General features: G+C 44.2%; 1 protein-coding gene and 1 pseudogene across 2 annotated transcripts in view; one reads left to right on the top strand and one right to left on the bottom strand.

Moving 5' to 3' along the window:
• The window catches only part of LOC309416439 (E3 ubiquitin-protein ligase RBBP6-like), a 130,235-nt pseudogene that overhangs the window by 87,312 nt on the left and 25,189 nt on the right, over positions 1 to 17,734 (top strand). The window lies entirely within an intron of this gene.
• Positions 451 to 16,813, bottom strand: LOC309416419 (E3 ubiquitin-protein ligase RBBP6-like; the record flags this gene model as incomplete). Its single annotated transcript, XM_082015970.1, is given in 18 exon segments — positions 451 to 636; positions 640 to 1,786; positions 3,090 to 3,188; positions 3,557 to 3,913; positions 5,103 to 5,160; positions 5,254 to 5,332; positions 5,413 to 5,509; positions 6,620 to 6,963; positions 7,411 to 7,514; positions 8,269 to 8,441; positions 9,359 to 9,498; positions 10,332 to 10,428; positions 10,554 to 10,642; positions 11,886 to 11,930; positions 13,223 to 13,259; positions 13,616 to 13,654; positions 14,422 to 14,521; positions 16,503 to 16,813. Coding segments are annotated over 18 exon segments (3,357 nt in total). The 5' UTR covers positions 16,669 to 16,813.

Raw genomic sequence — 17,734 nt, 5'->3', positions numbered from 1 at the left:
GAATAGGAGTGGATTCAGTCGCACCTAGACTCTTCTCTGAAAAGGACTTTAGAAAGCATGGGGGTCCTCTCTGAACCTCGTGACTCAATGGGAGGGTCTCTCCTACTTTCCCTCCTCAAATATACACATTAACTCGATTTGATAGACGAGTAAATCATTCCAGTTTAATTGTTCTATCTGCACAGCTTTTCCACGTTGAATAAGCAATAGAGTGGACCTTGCCATCGCCTTCTGTTAAGTCATCCTTTTTACAAATCTAGATTAAAATCATGCGCTTTCTGGTATCTTTGGTGGTGATTCTTCAAACAGCCTAAATTATCCATTCGTGACAGCCCAGGAAGCAGGGAGGGATGGGGGGGGATATGTTTTAAGATTTCGTCTTATTTCTCATTATCCTACTCTGATTTTGGTTGGCAAGAATTTAAAATAATTTTCCCAAGTTGAGGCTGTTTAGCCTCTGATTGTAATTGCTGAATGACCTCTCCCTGTCCTCTGCTCTGAGTTGGTTTCTTTTGGATAGTCTTTCTTTGCCTTTTCCTCCACGACTGGTCTAGTTTCTGGGTGATCTTCTGTCACTTTTGGATGAATTTTCTGTGGGGTACCAAGAGTCTTCTCATCCTTTTGAGAGGAAGATGTTTAAACATTCTCTGTCTTTGGCATGTCCTCCTTCACTTGTTTCACAGGAGGTTCCATTTGAGGAGATTTTTCACGCTCGCTGTCCACCTTCACTTGGGAAGCTTTAGCTGGTTTTCTTCTCTTGTCTTTCTGAGGAGGAACAGCCCCTTCTACTTCCCGCTTTGTCTTGCCAGGTTTTGCTTTTCGCTCATCCTTCTCTTTCTTCTTTTTAGACCCTGGCTTGAAAGCCATAGAATCTGCTCCCAAATGCTCATCCCTCATCTCAGGGGTGGCATCATCTCTGCTTGGGAGCATGAACAATGAGTCCCTTTGAACGACTTCTCCTGTAACTGGCTCTCTTGGTTTTCTCGCACCTTCTAGCAACTCAGCATTGAGAAAGCCTTCATTCGCATCCTCTTTCCTTCTCTCCTGGTGTTCTTTAGGTTTATTTCCTTTGTCATCTCCACGTGGATTTTGCATCTCCCTCTCTTTGTTGCCACGGCTCTCTCTTCCGGAAGGTTGTTCAGGGTAATTTCCAGCTCTATTACAGCTGCGCTGCCTATGCCCCACAGGATAATCCTCCCTATGTCCCCAAGCATATGGCAAATACTCTCGTCTGGTCCCAGGTGGACCAAAGCAGTCTGGAGAAAAGTTCCCTCTCTTTACTGGAGGATGAAGTTGAGCACCAACACCATTGACCTTGTAAAACTTTTCACACCACTCTCTGTAGTTCGTTTCCCATTCTCCGTATCCTTGCTCTCCAAATGGATCTCCAAAGTCAATAGATCTGCCATCGGAAGCTTTCATATCATACGGTGGAACTTGTCTGTATCGGTTAAAATACTCCCTTCCTCCTTCCCCTTGAGATATAGTCCACTTCCTGGGAGATTGGCCTCGGACTACTGGAGACCTTGACCGTGAATGGTGTCTTCTGTGTGGGGGTGACCTTGACCTCGACCGGTGATAACCATGTGGCCTTGACCAGGAATGATAGCTCTTGTGACTCTTCCCTTTGCCTCTGCTTGGATATGGTGGTGATCGTGAGTAGGAGCGAGAATGGGAACGACTAAATGATCGAGAGTACGAGCAAGAGTAGGAAGAACCTGTTCTTGACTTGGAGTAGGTATGCGAACTTGTAGAGGAAGATGAAGTACTACAGGGAGAGTTGGACCTTAAAAAAAACACAACACAAAAAAATTGATCAAGTTAATTCAAAACAGTTACTCTCCTCAGCTTTTTGGAGAGTTGGACCTTAAAAAAACCAGAACACAAAAAACCAGATGAAGTTAATTCAAAACAGTGACTCTCCCCAGCTTTTTTCCTCCCAGATTTCCTTTGGCTATTGATTGATTTAAGGTGCTGTATACTGGCCTCTACTGGGACATGAACGTGCACATTTTTCACTCCTCAACCACTACACGCAGTGCAAATCCCTTTTGTTGCAGTCAGATGCAAAAAGAGCAAGTCTTTATGGCTACCGTGCAGTATCAAACATCGAGAGAACACGATGTAGCATTAATACAGTAAAGATCAATGTTAAAATGCTGCTTGGACTATTTAACTTCACTACTTCTTTGGCAATTTGTATGGGATGCAAAATTCTTACGTCCAGTTGTCTTTAATCAACACTTCTAGCCAGATGTGCTAGCAAAATCTTACACATACCTCTAGCTCTAACCAGGGATAGTGACTGCATTTCAAGAGAAATCATCTCGAAAAGCTTCTGAACTCAGCCTCGACTAGGATGACTCAATGCCATTACTCTAGGACAGATACTGGCAGCATGAGCAAGAGAGAGCTTTTCAGCACTCCTGCCCAAGTGACTTTTGGGGATAGAAAACATCAGCTACCCTGAGGTTTTTCTTCACAAGGAGTTCTTTCATTATTTTTTAAAGAACATTTTCACAACATTTCACAGACGTTCATGAGCATTTTCCCTCCTCCAAAAGTCCTTCACCAATTCAAGATTTCCTTTCAAACAAGTCTGATTCATGAGACAAATTTTACAAGCTCAAAAACATACTAGCATAAGCCACCAGTTTGCAGTCCAGCTTGAAATCTCTCTGTGTATCCACATGTGGTAAACAGAAGAGGAGATGAAGACAATGTCTCTCACAGATCTCCTCCAAAGTGCTTTGAGGAAATGGTTACAAGCAGAATAGGGAGATGCAGAAAATCCAGCAACTGCACCTCTTCAATTTCTGGCCTCCTCAAGGCTGTCAGGCAGTGAAGGATGCCATTACAGAGAAGCTTTACTAAAAGAGAAACCTCTTCCTGAACAGCTGTTGCCAAATTATAACTGCCAGTCAACTGTAATCTCTGCCCTATTTAAGCTAGGAATGCACACATGAAACTCCTGTCGCTGCTAATCCCTGGGATCATCCCATCCGTCTAGCAACAGAGCGGTGGAGTGGAATGCCTCCTGATTCTTCCAGACAATCTGCTTCTCCATAATGGACATGTAAAGCACGTACCTGGAAACCGAACGCTCCTTTCGAACCTTGTTATATTCCATCACTTCCTTAGCAAACTCATCCTTTGTAAACTCATCAGGTTTGGACTTTTTCTTGTCCCTGTGAAAACAAGTTTGACCTTTACTACCATTGTAGTTTGACCTTCGTTACCAAAAGACATCAAGAAACACAACATGGCCACTAGGAGAAAATGCCTACTGCATGCAAATGCAAAAGGTGAACAGCTAACATCGAAGGAAGACCAGTTTAGAATACCTACAACTTTTAGCCAATATTTTAGAACTACATTTGTCTTGTCTCAGTTTTGCATGTTTACCCTTTGCAAAGAAAAAGGACATGACATTATGACACCGTGACGATTCTTGCATTTTGTTGATGTCAGGTGCACTGTGGTGTAACTGCAGTCTGATATGCTATTGAAATACAACAACGAAAACCAAGGCAACTTCATTGAGCCAAATACTTACTCCTCTTGCAGTCTCTGCTGTTCTCGGTAAAACTCCTCCCTTGATAAAGGAGGTGCTTGTGTCATGAGGATGGTATTTGCATGAGCCCTTGGCACTGCTGTTGCTACCCAAGCTGATGACATGTTGGCAGGAGCTGGAGGATATCCTGGAGGGGGAACAGCGTACCCAGCAGATGGAGGCTGACCAGGTGGAAAGTGAAGAGGAGACTGTGCTGGTGGTAGCCCTGAAGGAAGTGCATGGGGTGGTGGAGGGTACGAGGGAGCTGGAGGCACAGGCACGACGACGGATGTTGATGCTGCTTGTGTTGGGGCATGAGTCCTTTGGGAACGACCACTGCGCAGGCGTCCTCGATTTGAACTTCTGAAGAAACCCAAAAACATGTGTCACTCTTTGTCACACTCTGCCCTGATTGTAAAGAGGAAAGCGAATGAAGCGACAGCCTGGTGGCGAGCACTTCCTACCCTCAACTTCAGCATTTTTCTCCCTGCTTTCCCTTCACTTGAGACTACGCTCCCTTCTTGATCCTCATGCTTGCCTTCCAGACCCTCACCCACAACAGCTCCCGCAGTCTTCTCCCCTTATACTCCGCTTTGTGACCGTGGATGGAGGCTGCCTGTGCTTAAAAGACACTCCCATCTCCCATGTGCCAAGCGCCCACCGCTCCTCTGCCACTCCTTGATGTACTTACTGCTTATACTTACTACTGAAGATCACACTGCTGATCCTCAAAGTACTGCACAAATATTAACTAATCTTCTCTCAAACTTCTTTTAGCTTCTTCCACAGGCATCACCTGTGGTCTTGCCTCATGATGATGTCTTTGGCCTGTTCTTGTCCCTGAATTGTTATTTTCTTGCTTACTGAATTTGAGAGTTTTAGGAAATCTGTGGAATCATCCTGGCTTTTGTTGTGCTTTATCTTTAAGACATTATAAACACAATGCACGCTTACAACCGGTCTCTAACAGAGGCGTACCAAAAGGAAGGACTAATTTGACACGGCAATAATAGATCAAACAAACGCCTCTTTCTCCCACTGAGAGAAAGTACCTTGGCTCGTTGAGATGAGAACATTGAAGAAATTCAAAATTGTCATCAAATAACAGCCTTGACTTTTCCAAGAATTTGCTCCACCAGTATCCGCTAAGTTGTGAAATAAAGAATGTTGGAGGCTGATTTGTATTGGGGAATCAATGTCTTCAGGTCTGTTCAGCCAGTAATCAAAAGGGTGGCTTTCCACCCAATCCTTTAGTTATATTTCATTTTTAGATGTACTGCTGGTTCCCTCAAAAACTGTTCCTTTTTCAGAGTCCTCTTTTCAATCACGTACTGGAGTTTTACTTTAAATACTCCTACTGCAAGCACAGATCCCCTTTGTCAAAGCCAAATCAAATTAAGCCCTTTAAAAATTAATCACCGCTTCTATTCTCCACAACTATCTGGGCATACTTACTCCATTATAAATCAGCTGTAGTCTAAGTTAAGTGTTACGGCCTCGTTGAACAGGTTATGGGTCGTAATATACCGGATTTCTGTAGAATACTTACCGTTGCCAGCCTGGTCTGCCACCAGCTGAGCCAACTGTGCTGCCTGTGATTGCATGAGCTTTTGGCGTAGGGAGAGGAAAAAGAAAAAAATCCCATTTAGTTTATCTCAAGACAGCTTTTTAAAAGAAATTCTAAAGTTATAGTGACTTACCGGTTGAGGGTACTGATTGCCCTTGGGGGCCCAGAAGACTTGGGATCGCTGGTTGCCTTAGTGCAGGAACATGATCGCCCTTGTCAATACATGCAAACAGTTAGAAATTAAGCTCCACTAAAAGGCAACAGTCACTGCATCATTTGAAAGAAAACTGACCTCCTCTTCCAACAAGCTGCTGGTTGACAGAGAGGGAAATTTCAGAAGTTCAGTAGCAGTCACCAGAGCAGCAGGAGGTAACACAGTATCAGCATCACTACAAAAAAAAAAAAAAAGTTATTATTCAAACAGCATTTTCAAGTGCTACTGGAAATAGCAAGTCCAAGGTGAGAAAAGGCTGACTACTGTTAATGGGAAAAAAAATTTTAAAAATCTTCATCAGATTTACAGATGTGAAGTTGGCCCATTCTTAATGAAGACTGGAAAGAAGTCGATTTGGACTACTGGCATGCCAAGAGAAAGCTCACTGGAAAAATATCTTCTTAAGCTAGCTGCACGTGAAAGGGTTAGAGCACATACAAGTCACACACTGAATCTCCGTTTTGGAAGACGCGAGAACTGAAATTCTATGAGGAAATGTTTATGTGCGAGTGCAGAGGCTGCCTTAGAGGTTCTTCTGAATTGCGGTTCTTTGCATTCAACGCTACAGCTGAGCCTGACAGTCTTCTGGACAGAGAGGCTATTTGCAGCCCAGGCATAAAGCTGAAAGGCCACAAGCCCTAAACAATCGTACAGATCTTTCACGTCTTTTCATGTGACTTCACCGGGCTGCAAACTCAGACTTTCATGTTTGTAAATACTTCAAAGTTACGGCGTTTCAGTGTTTATTAGCCAGGTCAGCACGCGTCACCGACTGCCCTTTGTGTTACTGAGGATGACTCTGACTTATCGTAAGATTGATGGTAGAAATACCGTAGAAAAAAGTAATAGGAAAACACCTGCTCAGTTTTAGCTCTAATTGTGCTTTTACAGGTTTCATGAAACTGTTGCTTCCTCCGTACTAGAGAGAAATTAATGCACTCAAGAAGCTTTGACATAACTAGAGGGCTCCTTTAGGAGTTGCTAGCCACATAAAACCAAAGGGCCCCTGGGCAAAATGTGCCTCTTTCAGGGTAAAACTCATAGACAATGACTGATAAGGGAACTGAGCAAGAAATACTTCTGAGAAAATCCTTGCATGAGACACACTTCCGAGTTATCAAAGTGTCCTCATTCAAAGTAAATACAAAAACCAGAACTTCCACTAGTATCGGGAACTGTCACTACCGATAGATAAATAGCTAGTGGAGAAGCTCAACAAGAAGAAGAATCTAACTTGAGCATTTTAGTGTCCTTTATATCCCTGTTGATCTACAGATTTACTTACCAAAGAGGTCCGTCCGGCTGTTCAGCACAGAGAGACAGGGACACTGCTGGAGGGAGACCAGAGGTGACGACAGAAGACGGATTTACTGGCAGCCCAACGGCCACAGAGGACTGACCAGAGGCCAACGATGACAAAGCAGCAGCAGAATGAGGAGCCAGGGATGCTAATGGAGTCATTAGTGGGTCCTGCTGTCTGGAAACTGCTGGCCGGAGCTGAGGCTGCATGTTGTGCGCTCTTGTTTGTCTCGTTAGTGGTGGTGGAGGTGGTGGAGGTGGCGGCTGCTGCTGACGTTGCTGCTGAATCTGCTCTCTGTAGCCAGTTCCATTATTGAAGTTGTTCACAGCCTAGAGGCAGAAAAACACGTACAGAAAGGCACTATGAAACTTCAGTAGATGTACGAACAAAAGCCTCCCCAGAGCAAAATTACTTGTGTGTTCCTGTAAACATTATCAATCCTAAAATCAATCAACATACAGGTATAGGAAGACATCAGGTGAAACACTGACCCTAACAATGGGTAACGCAGAGTATCTCTATTTACAGTACCTCAGTGTTAACACCAAATTTGAAAGTGAGGCAATCACGTTAAGCAAAAGTGTGACCTGAATTTGCCAGATTCTCTCTAAAGAGTTGTAAGCTTCTCTAACACCAGATAACGGCTCTGAAAAGTAAATTTAGCCTTATTCCATTTAGCCTTGCTTAAGGAGATGTAAACGAGTATTTTCTTCCCTTTCAGCTTTTCGCAAATAGACCTGTCTAACAAACAGTTTACATAAATGTCAGCATGTCACCTGGCGTAACAACTTGTTGGCAGTTAAAGCATCGGGAGAAACGTCTGTTTGATGACACGTTGGGCATGTATGTTCCTCAGATTCCAGTAACGCTGTTCTAATACCTGTGAATAACGAGAACCGTCAAAAGAGTTTTCAGCAAAACTAAGGAAAATGTTGGGGTTCTAATCAATTATAAAAACACGTATATGATTAATGGGTGAATACGGTCTTGAACTGAGAGCCTGAAGCGGTAAATGTCCAATAGTGTAAAAAATGTCCAGCATGCAGCAAATAACTAAGCAGTGTTGATATTTCACTGTTGTTACTTGGAAGCTGTAGAGTAGGCTGTGTCTTGATGTTTGGACTGGTCTTTCCACTGTGCAGGACAGTGAGAAGTCACCAACCTCAAGGTTGATGAATAAAACACATCTCAAAAAACCGTTCATATATGGATTCAAGTTCTGAAGGATTTCACCAACTCTCCTGTGGAGAAGAATGTGGATTAAACGCCCAACTCTCCGTTTGTTGCAGACCACAATAAGTCACCAGAGCAGGCTATAGAATTTTGCATGAGAGAAAGGGCTGGGGACAAACTAAATGCATTCAGTATCTCATACTGTAATCACCTGCACAGTTACACATTCTTCTCAGAGTCATCCTTCCACATGTACAGAGGGTTTAACTAGACACGTAACCAGGGAAAAAAGCTTTCTGCCTTTTTTTTCTGCCCTTTGCATAAGAAGGGTCCTCTCCCGTTCTGGGTATACTCAGGTATCAAACAGAACGGGTAACCAAGTAATTTCGTTCTCTCCCAGTTCTGCCTTCGGAAGGTCAGATGCCATGTTTTGAGTTAACAACCGTGGGAGTAAGACTTACATTCGTCACAGTAACTGTTTCCACAGCAGGGAGTAACAGCTGCGTCACTCATGACCTCTTTGCAAATGAGACATAACAACTCCTCTGGAACAGGAGCGTCTGAGGAGGAGGAGGAGGACGGCTCCTCTGGTGAAAAGGGAGGCTTTTCCTTCTTTCCTCTAGCATACGCTTCCCTGGAGGCGGGGCGGGGAAGGAAAAACAACAAGTGAAAGATGGGCAAAGGAGAACTTTTCCAAGCTTTGGATTTTCCGCAAGGAAGGTAAAATAGATGGCATTCTTCTCAGTCCACATTAGCCTTCTAAAGCGTAGGCATTTAGTTTCAACTACTTCTCTTTGGCCACCACACCAGAAGAGGGAGGGGGAACAATTTTCCTTCTGCAGAACTCTCCCATTCATGGGATCAACTAAAAGATTGGCTCAGACTAGAAAAATCATTTTTCGACATCCAGAAATCAGCTGAAATGAATCCCACCTCTCCTCTGCCAGAGGGTCAATGTAAATTGCAGGCTCAGGATCAAGTGAGTCTCTGATTAAATACACTTTATGAATAAAAGAAAACTATGTCTCAGCTTCTACAAAAGGAGATCCATGACAGCCACAAACAGAAGTGCTACCAAGTGCATTTCTTCTCAGCCACTCTTGTCACCACACAGTAGGATTTTCTTAGGGTAAAGCAAAACAGGAAAACATCCATCTGGTTCACACATGAGATTTGATCAAAGCCAGAGGGGGAGGAAATCTCACTCACACAGTTATTTGCTAAATTGGGCAAGAAGCCTTTGAAACGTCAAAGAGAAGCAAAACGAGCTTTCGAGGAGAATGACTCCAACGGTAAGCACTAGTGAAATCTTCTGCAGACCTACAGATTCTAGGTGTACCACAAGTTGAACCAACTTCCAGGGGTGTGAACAGCAGGACCAGTCTATTTCCATATTAGAAAGTATCACAGATTTTAAGGCAATGATACAATGACGGTGCTTCCTCCCTCGTAATTACAGACGCTGGCCAACTTGCTTGCATTGCCACTCGGACACACACGCATGGTTTCTCTCGTTCCCTTTCTGCTCAGTCCCATTAATCCCATACTTACGCACTAATAATTGGTATGGCGTATTTCCCAGTGCTTGTCAGCATAGCGCCCTTTATACTGGGATCTTTCACCTCCATCAGGAAACTCCTCGGAATTCCTGTGCTCCTTTTAATTCTCGGAACAGACTCAAAAATTCTGTCCTGTTAAGAAAAGAAGTGCAGATATCTCTCATCTTAAGACCCACCCTTAAAAGGACATTTCAATGATGATTTTCAGCAGCAAAAGCCTTTAATCCTCTCCTTTTACCCAGTGTAAGGCTTGCTCGACTAAAATACCTTTCTTCCTAAAGGAATATAGCCAGGATGTCCCAAAGGCTTGAGCAGTGTTTTGAACTTGGTCAACATCCTTTGGCTTAACGTCAGGTTCCTTAAGGGTGAAATATCCCTTGGCTCACCATCCACTCGGAGAAGAGACACAACCCCGCTCCTCCTTAAAGCGCAGTTCAGAGTGAGAGCTTAACTTGGTGCTCTGAATCCGACACTGAGAAACTGAGATTCACCTTCTCTAGTGAAGGTGGAATTCATATCTCACGCATATACATTCAGCAACTGATGTCAAACGGCATGGCTACTCAGCCAGGTGCTTGTGTAACTAAAACACGCAAACATTGAACGGATGTCGATAGAAACATCTTGGGTTTTTACAAAATACTGAAAACTGTGAACTGTCATTAAAAAGCATTGAAACCAGAAAAATTTCCAATAAAATTGAAATGTATAAAATATGCATGACAGTGTGTGGAGAAAGATCTATGGACATATGTAATGTCCATGGCCTAGAAGGAAGAAAATGTTACATTTATAACTCCAGGTTTCCCGTGAATTGTAAAGGGCTTTGCAACATTGCCACATGACCTCTGCGTTTCACCCCAAAAGAAACAATTCTTAACATGAGTATTCATGTATTTGTTACGGAACTGCCAAGGGAAAACAATTTAAAAGTAAGTCACACCAGAAGTCCCCTGCAATCTTACCCCCTTTGTTGGGCAGTTCTTTACACAGTGGCCAGGTTTTCCACAACCAAAGCAAGTATATGATGTTGGAGGTGGACCCAAGGCTTTCTTCGTGTAACTAAAGGTGTTTTGGGGAAAAAAAAGAAAAAGGATGCATGTGTTAAATCCATGTTTGTTAAAACCAACAAGTTTACAGGTTTTCCATCATCGCCAAAGATCGGATTTGACATTATCCACACTTACTTGGCTGGATCATATTCACGGCAAGACTGGATCATCATGGCTTTTATTTTATCTTCTTCGGCAGCATTGGCTTCAGCCAGATTGGCAGTCTGTTGTTTAATAGGTAATCGTTTGAGAGGCACATTAGAAACACATTGAAGCGCACACAGCCAAAGACAACACCACTCACCCAAGCCTGTACAGAGCAGCACAACACTAGCTGAGGTTGCCTGAAAACAGCTGCTTATATAAAAAATAGTTGTGCTGAAAGTGTTCTGGGGAGTCCTTACACCATGAAAGGATGCTTATGTGCCTGTTAACCTACTTGAAAAGAGCATTCTTGGGCACTCAAAACCTTAGGCTCAGGTTGGACCTTATAAAGACTTGTGCACCTACTCCAGTTTTCTTCCAAGTGGACTGAAGCTATGCACAGAAAAAGTTAGACCTGCCGGTATTATTAAAGGGATCTTTAAGCTCCAGTCTATTTGAAGGAGAAGACAGCCACTGTACATTGAACTGAGAAAGATGAAGGCAAGTACCATTGTTTACATTTGCAGCATCAGAAGGATACACAACTTAAAGGTCAGGGAAGTTAGTTTTGCTTGCTGAAATTCAGCTTCACACACAGAAGCATTACAGAGATTCAAGCTTTTTAGAGCCCCTCAGCAAGACAAAAGACTCTTTTCAGTAGAAATTGGACCACTCGTGCTGTAGGCAGTCCAAACTGCACGTTCCCCCCTGCTAAATTCTTCATATCAACTGATGTAACTAGGAACATTTTCACAATCTACACTGTCTGTGCCTCAACAAATTAGACCGTGTTGTCCATTCTAGATATACTGCAATTTATGAAATTGTGCAGCATTCCAAGAACGGATCTATAACTATAATGACTAGAAATTCAAAAATAGCCATGCCATTGCCCATGCGACAGAAACGCTTCTACTTTGGCTGTTGCAACCCCCCGCAAGATGTCCATAACCAACAGCCAATTCAATTCTTCTGTGAACATTGTGTTCATTTCCAGTGTAAACCTAACGAAATGTGTGAACAAGTCAACAGCTTCTGCAGGGCTGCTGCTTTGTGTCTTGAAGCTGAGTCATACTGCAACACTATGTGGAGGCTGATAAGGTGCTCCCCTTCGATCTTCCCAAAGTGGGAACTGCTCTTCACAGGATACTATCAACAGCTACACAGGCTTTAGAGTTAAAATAAATAAATTATTAAAAACTACATTAAATTTTTCTTCCCATTACAACAGTCATCCTGCTATAGATCACAGTGTTCAATTTAAAAATTTGAAGCAAACACTTTTTTTTTAATGTATTTGACAGGAAAAAAAAATATATATACCTTAATCAGCTGGGCCAGAGAAAGAGGTGCAGAAGAGTCATCACTCTGTTCACAAAAAATTAAAAACATCTTTAAGTTTTACAATCAAAACCTAGCAATAGTTAACCTCTACGGTAGTCGGAAATTCTGCACTATATCCTCTGAGCATCACTGAAATAGGCATTTCCAACCTAGTGTCATTTGCCTGTGTTCAAAAAAAAGTCCAAACCCACGACAGCTTAGGAGTGCCTATGTGGTTAAGGAGAAGAAACTAAAACAACCAAAGACGCTTGAGATTACGTATTGCTCCAGAATGTCTCAGCCTTGTCAAATGCTCACAACTGCTTAAAAGTCCAAGGGGTAAGGAAGCTGTCAACTGTCCGCTAAAAGGGATTCTAAAACAATATTTATGTTTCTTGGGGAAGGAAGCATCACTACAGAAAACTTATTTTCAGTGTAGTTTGTAAATCAATCAGTTAGCGTCTCATCATTTATAAATGCACATGGCTATGCCTTTATGAACACAGCCTAGTTGCCTGTCAAAATCAAGCATGGGCACATCAGCCCTGAAACAAGAACTCTGCCTCTCCTCTCCATAAGTTTAAAAATGCCAGGCTCACCACACCCCACAAAACCCAAATGCAAACACCACTCCAAAGCATCCGCCGTAAAAGTAAACCACCACTTTATCAAGAAAAAAAATAAGCTGCTCAAATTATTGAAATGAAGGTGTCTGCCATGACAGAGTAGCCTATAAAAACTGAGAAAATGGATTTCTTGTCGTGTATTAGACCGCAGGCCACACTACGCAAATTAGTTTGGGAAGTGTGAGAATTTAATATTCTTCTCCTTGCCAGCAGACCAAAACCAAGTCTTAATGATGACAAAAACATGGATTCAGAGCACAATCCTGGGATTCTTTTTTTTCTCCTTTGCAACCACACTCCTCCCTCCCAGCTACCTCCTGCAACAGCTTGCAGGAATGAAGTCCTCAGGCCACCAGTCAGCAACGGACTGCGGCATTTACTGGGATCTAAGATGACATGCGGTTTTTCCACAAGTCAAAAGGGTAGCTCTCATCTGGTTCCTTTTCCAGAATATTGAATTCTATGATGCCACAAGCAGCAGTTAAGCTGACACTAGTAAAACATCATCAGAAAGACATCCGAATCACTGCTTAGTTTTTTAGAAACGTAGAATAAAATTTCTATGATGCTGAATCAAATACATTGTACATACAGCATCTATGTTTTAGTGGAAAATATATTAGGTTAATGTTGGGGAAATTAACACAAGGCTACATTGATTGGAATTAAGTGCAGTGTGTAGAAAAAAGTGTGAGATGGTGTTTTACATACGCCTCTTGATATTCCACTCACTGGCTCAGTTTGACATCTGGAAGAAGAAATAAAAGTGATCAGAACTTAAAAGAAAGCCCTTGTGCCCAACATACAGCAGTGACGACAGATTACAGAACTTGAACATCAAAACGTGATGTGCTGATAGTCTAGTGCATGTGGAAACGTATTCATATACATAAACGTCTCTCTCTTGGTACCTTCAGTGCAACTAAAAAAACCCCCAGAAGCCCATTTCTACTTTGTCAGAAAATTACTCTAAGACTTACAGAAATAGAACACCAAAGTGCCTCAGATATTTTGTCTCTGCTACATAAGTATCAAAAATATGAAGTCTGTACTACAGTTTTGTGTCTTAAACATGGTGACTAAAAATAGTAGTAGAAATGTCACCTGAAGGCAGTGCCTAGGATTTTCTGCGATTTAGGAGTCCTGTAGGGAAAAAAAAAAAAAAAAAAAGGACTTAATTGCCAGAATTTGCTTTAAGATAACCTTGAAAATGCTACAGTATTTGGGGAAATATTTATTACATCTGGGAACTTGCTGAGATTCCACATACTCATTGATCTGTATCTGCATGTAGATCATCATGAATGAGACATGCAGCCATCGATGTAGTTAACAAATTATTCCAGCATCATCCCAAGTGTCCCATCAGCAGAGCTGGCAACCCTTGGTCTTTCCCTTCTAGCTAGTATGCAAAAACACCAGATTTGGGGCATAAGGATACCTGCCATATGCCACCCCCCCTGCCCCAAATGCAAAGAATAGACGGATTCGCAGAAACACTGAGAATCAGACTCTTCTGAGATGGGAACAAATTCTAAGTTTACACTCCAGTGCGTACCTGTCTTCACTCTAAAAGCAAGACAAGCAAACACGTGTAACAAGGAATCTCTCCACGTAGAGGAAACAGCATCGAAAACTTGGCGCTCAGAAAAAACAACCCCAAGATCAAACCAAATAAAATCATTCTTAACAGTTACCGTTGTTGGAGTTTGAACCCCATGTCCCAGCAGGCCGAAAAGCATAAGTTTACTTTGGGACAGGAACAATAAAATCTACCCCATTACAACAAAAACTAACAGCAGCTTTAACCAGAAAGATACAATCTGAGTGCCTCTGGAAATGAACATCAATTAGAAAAGGTAACACACCCAAACGACTAACACAGAACACAGTGCTTTATGGATACCTACAGAACGTATGTTTTGCGGGTAGCTTTAACTGCTCCGACAGGGATTCTTCTCACAATTACTGATGAGTTCTTAGGAATCAGGGCATTAGCCTCTGTGTATTCTGAAAACAACATAAATGCAGAAAAAAACATTAGTCAATTCATAAGAATGTATATGAATATGTAATTACACAGCGCGGCAGAGAGGGAAGCCCTTTGCAGATAGAAAAGCCAGATTTCAGGTGTAACGGTGCATTTTTATCGTCTCAGCACACTAGCAGTACATTCCAAGAAATCTTCAGGTTTGAGAACCAAACGCAAGCAGCACAATCTTTTCCAGTTTTTTTTGAGAGAGCGTGAATGCCAACAGCAAAATGCTCCCAAAGGTCACTAAAGGAGAGTCTGCTAGCGCATGAGGTTCTGTCCTGATCTAGCTTAAGTGGCTTTTGCTTCTGTTAGGCTACAAAACCAAGGGATCTTTGGAGAAAAACAAAGCACAGCCAAGTCTCACCTGTGTAAAGCAGATCTGAAGTCAGACAAGCTTGCCCTGCAACAAAACAGGCCCTTAGCTAAAGCCTGAAATCTCTGCGCCGTTGCTTTCATAGCTGTTCACTAAAAGCGATTCGGCCACGCTGCTGGTGCTCAAGGCCGACAGAACACAGAAGACAGCCGGCCACCTCTGCGTATGGCTTGCAGCTTAAGACTGCAGACTTAAGACTTAAGGGATGTGGTACCAGTGGCTTTAATACATTTCTATTTCCTTTGCCTCGATTAATTGAATTCATTTTGGTTGATGGCACCTTAATAAAGGTGAAGTCAAACAACGCAGACTAAAAAGTTAACTTTCTTTTTCTTCTTTTAATAGGAAAGGATTAAAGCTGGAGCACTATTCCTGAAGTGCCTGGAAATTTTTGTTTGCTTGATTTGAATTTAACAGATGCCAGCTTAGTCTAGCAGCTCTCGGACAAAACTGGCATCTCCCAGCAGGAACCTTTTCCTCCTGGGCAGCAATATCCCCGAGCAGAGACTTGGCAACAAATCTTTCTATTTCTGAAAAGTCACACCCCAAGGCCTGTAATCACATTCAAACCTGTCAAGACAGCAGCTTACCAAACTGAAATATCATACTAAGTACCACGAAACCATTATCATCTCTGAGAATCAAGCACCACTTTTTAGGTTTAAAAGAATTTATGACTTCTCTAAGAACGTTTCTTACGTATAGTCACCATAAATGTTCTGCCGGAAAACTTCAGTAGTGCCCTGATATGGTTCACACGTAGTACCAGGGAAAAAAAAGGCTTAGAGACATATGGTGAAATGATGCTCGATAGCACCTGAACGACAATGTCTTTGGTGTAGAAAAGAAGCGATATTAACAAGAAATTCCAAGGTGTCATTTAGATACGGAGAACATCCATGGCAGAGAGGCCATTAGAGCGTCTGCACAGATGGTAACTCACAGCTACACTCTTGATCCAAAGTGTTCCTAGCGAGCAGTTGCTGCAACAGCCACCAAGCCAGTTTTCCAGTGCAGTGGAGTAAAGCAAGGTGATCACAAAACGAAGTCACCAAAGACAATTTATTTCTTCAAAGTAGCCACCTGTTCTCTTCCCAACCCTTTCAGCTTTCTCCACCTGATTTCCAAGACATCTGGAGAGGTTATTAATATAAGATATCCTCCCATATTTCCTTATCATTTTACCTAGCAGAATTCCAGGAAAGCAAAAATTTCTAAGCCCTGTACATCACACATCAACCACACATTCTTCTATGCCTGCTCCGCGCCCAAAGCACAGATCTGAAGGTAGTTGTCAGAACAGCAACCACAAAAGAACAGCCCTGAGGCCCCCAACACAAGCCACAGCTACCGAGCGTGGCCAAATCACATTATCGCTTCCCACCCCGTGTAAGCCCCCGCGCCGCTTGCCCTCCCAGTCCCCCCGCAGGCCGGCAAGATGGGCCTCAGGCTGACTCAGGCTACGTGGGGACGAGCCACAAAGAGCAGAGCGTGGCTCCCACAGGCCATGGCCATCACAAGGTGGTCTGTGACACTGCCAGCCGGGCAGTCCCCGAGCCCCCACGCCCGCCGCCCCCACGCACCTTCTTTGGTCTGGGCGTTGGTGATCTGCAGGTCACAGGTGGCCGCCTTCAGCTTCTCCCGGCCCATGATCTGGCGCTTGAGGTCGCACAGGGAGATGTGGAGGCCGGTGAAGGTGACTGTGTCATAGCTCAGCTTGGAGGAGAACTTGTAGTGGACGCACGACATGGTCGGGGCCTGCTCCCCGACGGCGTCTACTACAGCGGACCGAGGGGGCTGAGCTCACCCCCGCAACAAGTCCGGCCTGCGGCCCTCAGCGACGAGCGGGCGGGCAGATGACGGGGAGAGGCCCCCGCGGCCCCGGCTCAGCCTCTGCTCCCTCTCTCACGCAGCGCTCCCAGGCCCAACCACTCGCTGTGGGCACTCGGGCACCTCTGCCTCAGCGTTCCGTTGGCGGTTTAACGGACGCCAGCCGCAGGGGCTGCCCTGATCGCATCACTGCACGTGCCCAACGGAACACTGCACCCCCCCGCGCCTCACCTGGCCTGTGGTGTCCCTCCTGTCACCCCCCTGGGCCTGCCACTGCCTGGTGTCCTGTCACACCCCAGGCCTGTGGTGTCCCTCCTGTCACCCCCCTGGGCCTGCCACTGCCTGGTGTCCTGTCACACCCCAGGCCTGTGGTGTCCCTCCTGTCACCCCCCTGGGCCTGCCACTGCCTGGTGTCATGTCACACCCCAGGCCTGTGCTGTCCCTCCTGTCACCCCCAGGCTGTCACCACCCGCTGTCCCCTCCTGGCAGCAGCCGGCCAGGACAAGACAGCCTGGGGAAGATGCAGTGGGCTTTGCCGTGCGGCACTTGGCTGCCCGTGCCCAGGCCCAGCGAAGGGAGGGGACATCTCAGGGTGTCCGAGTGTCTCTTCTTGCATTTACGGGAAGTTCGGTCAAAGAGCCAATGGCCATTGATGGTTATTGCCATAAACCCATCTGCTTGTACTGGTACCGCTTCCACAAAAAGAAGACGACAGGTCATTGTCAGAGGAGACTCCCTTCTGAAGGGCACAGAAGGCCCCATATGCAGACCGGACCCACTTCTTAGGGAAGTCTGCTGCCTCCCTGGGGCCCCAGTTAAAGCTGTGAAGAATAAGCTTCCTACCCTGGTACGGCCTCAGATTATTCTCCATTATTGATTTTTCATGTAGGTAGTGACAAAGTTGCAGCAAGAAGTCCAAGGGCAATCAAGAGAGACTTCGGGGCCTTGGCACGACTGGCTAAGGGATCAGGAGCACAAGTAGGTT

Source organism: Phaethon aethereus (assembly GCF_964289735.1).
Source record: "Phaethon aethereus genome assembly, contig: HAP1_SCAFFOLD_108, whole genome shotgun sequence".
In the NCBI taxonomy this organism is placed as follows: Eukaryota; Metazoa; Chordata; class Aves; order Phaethontiformes; family Phaethontidae; genus Phaethon; species Phaethon aethereus.
Note: the sequence above shows the minus strand (reverse complement) of the source record. Positions and strands in the feature narration are given on the sequence as shown.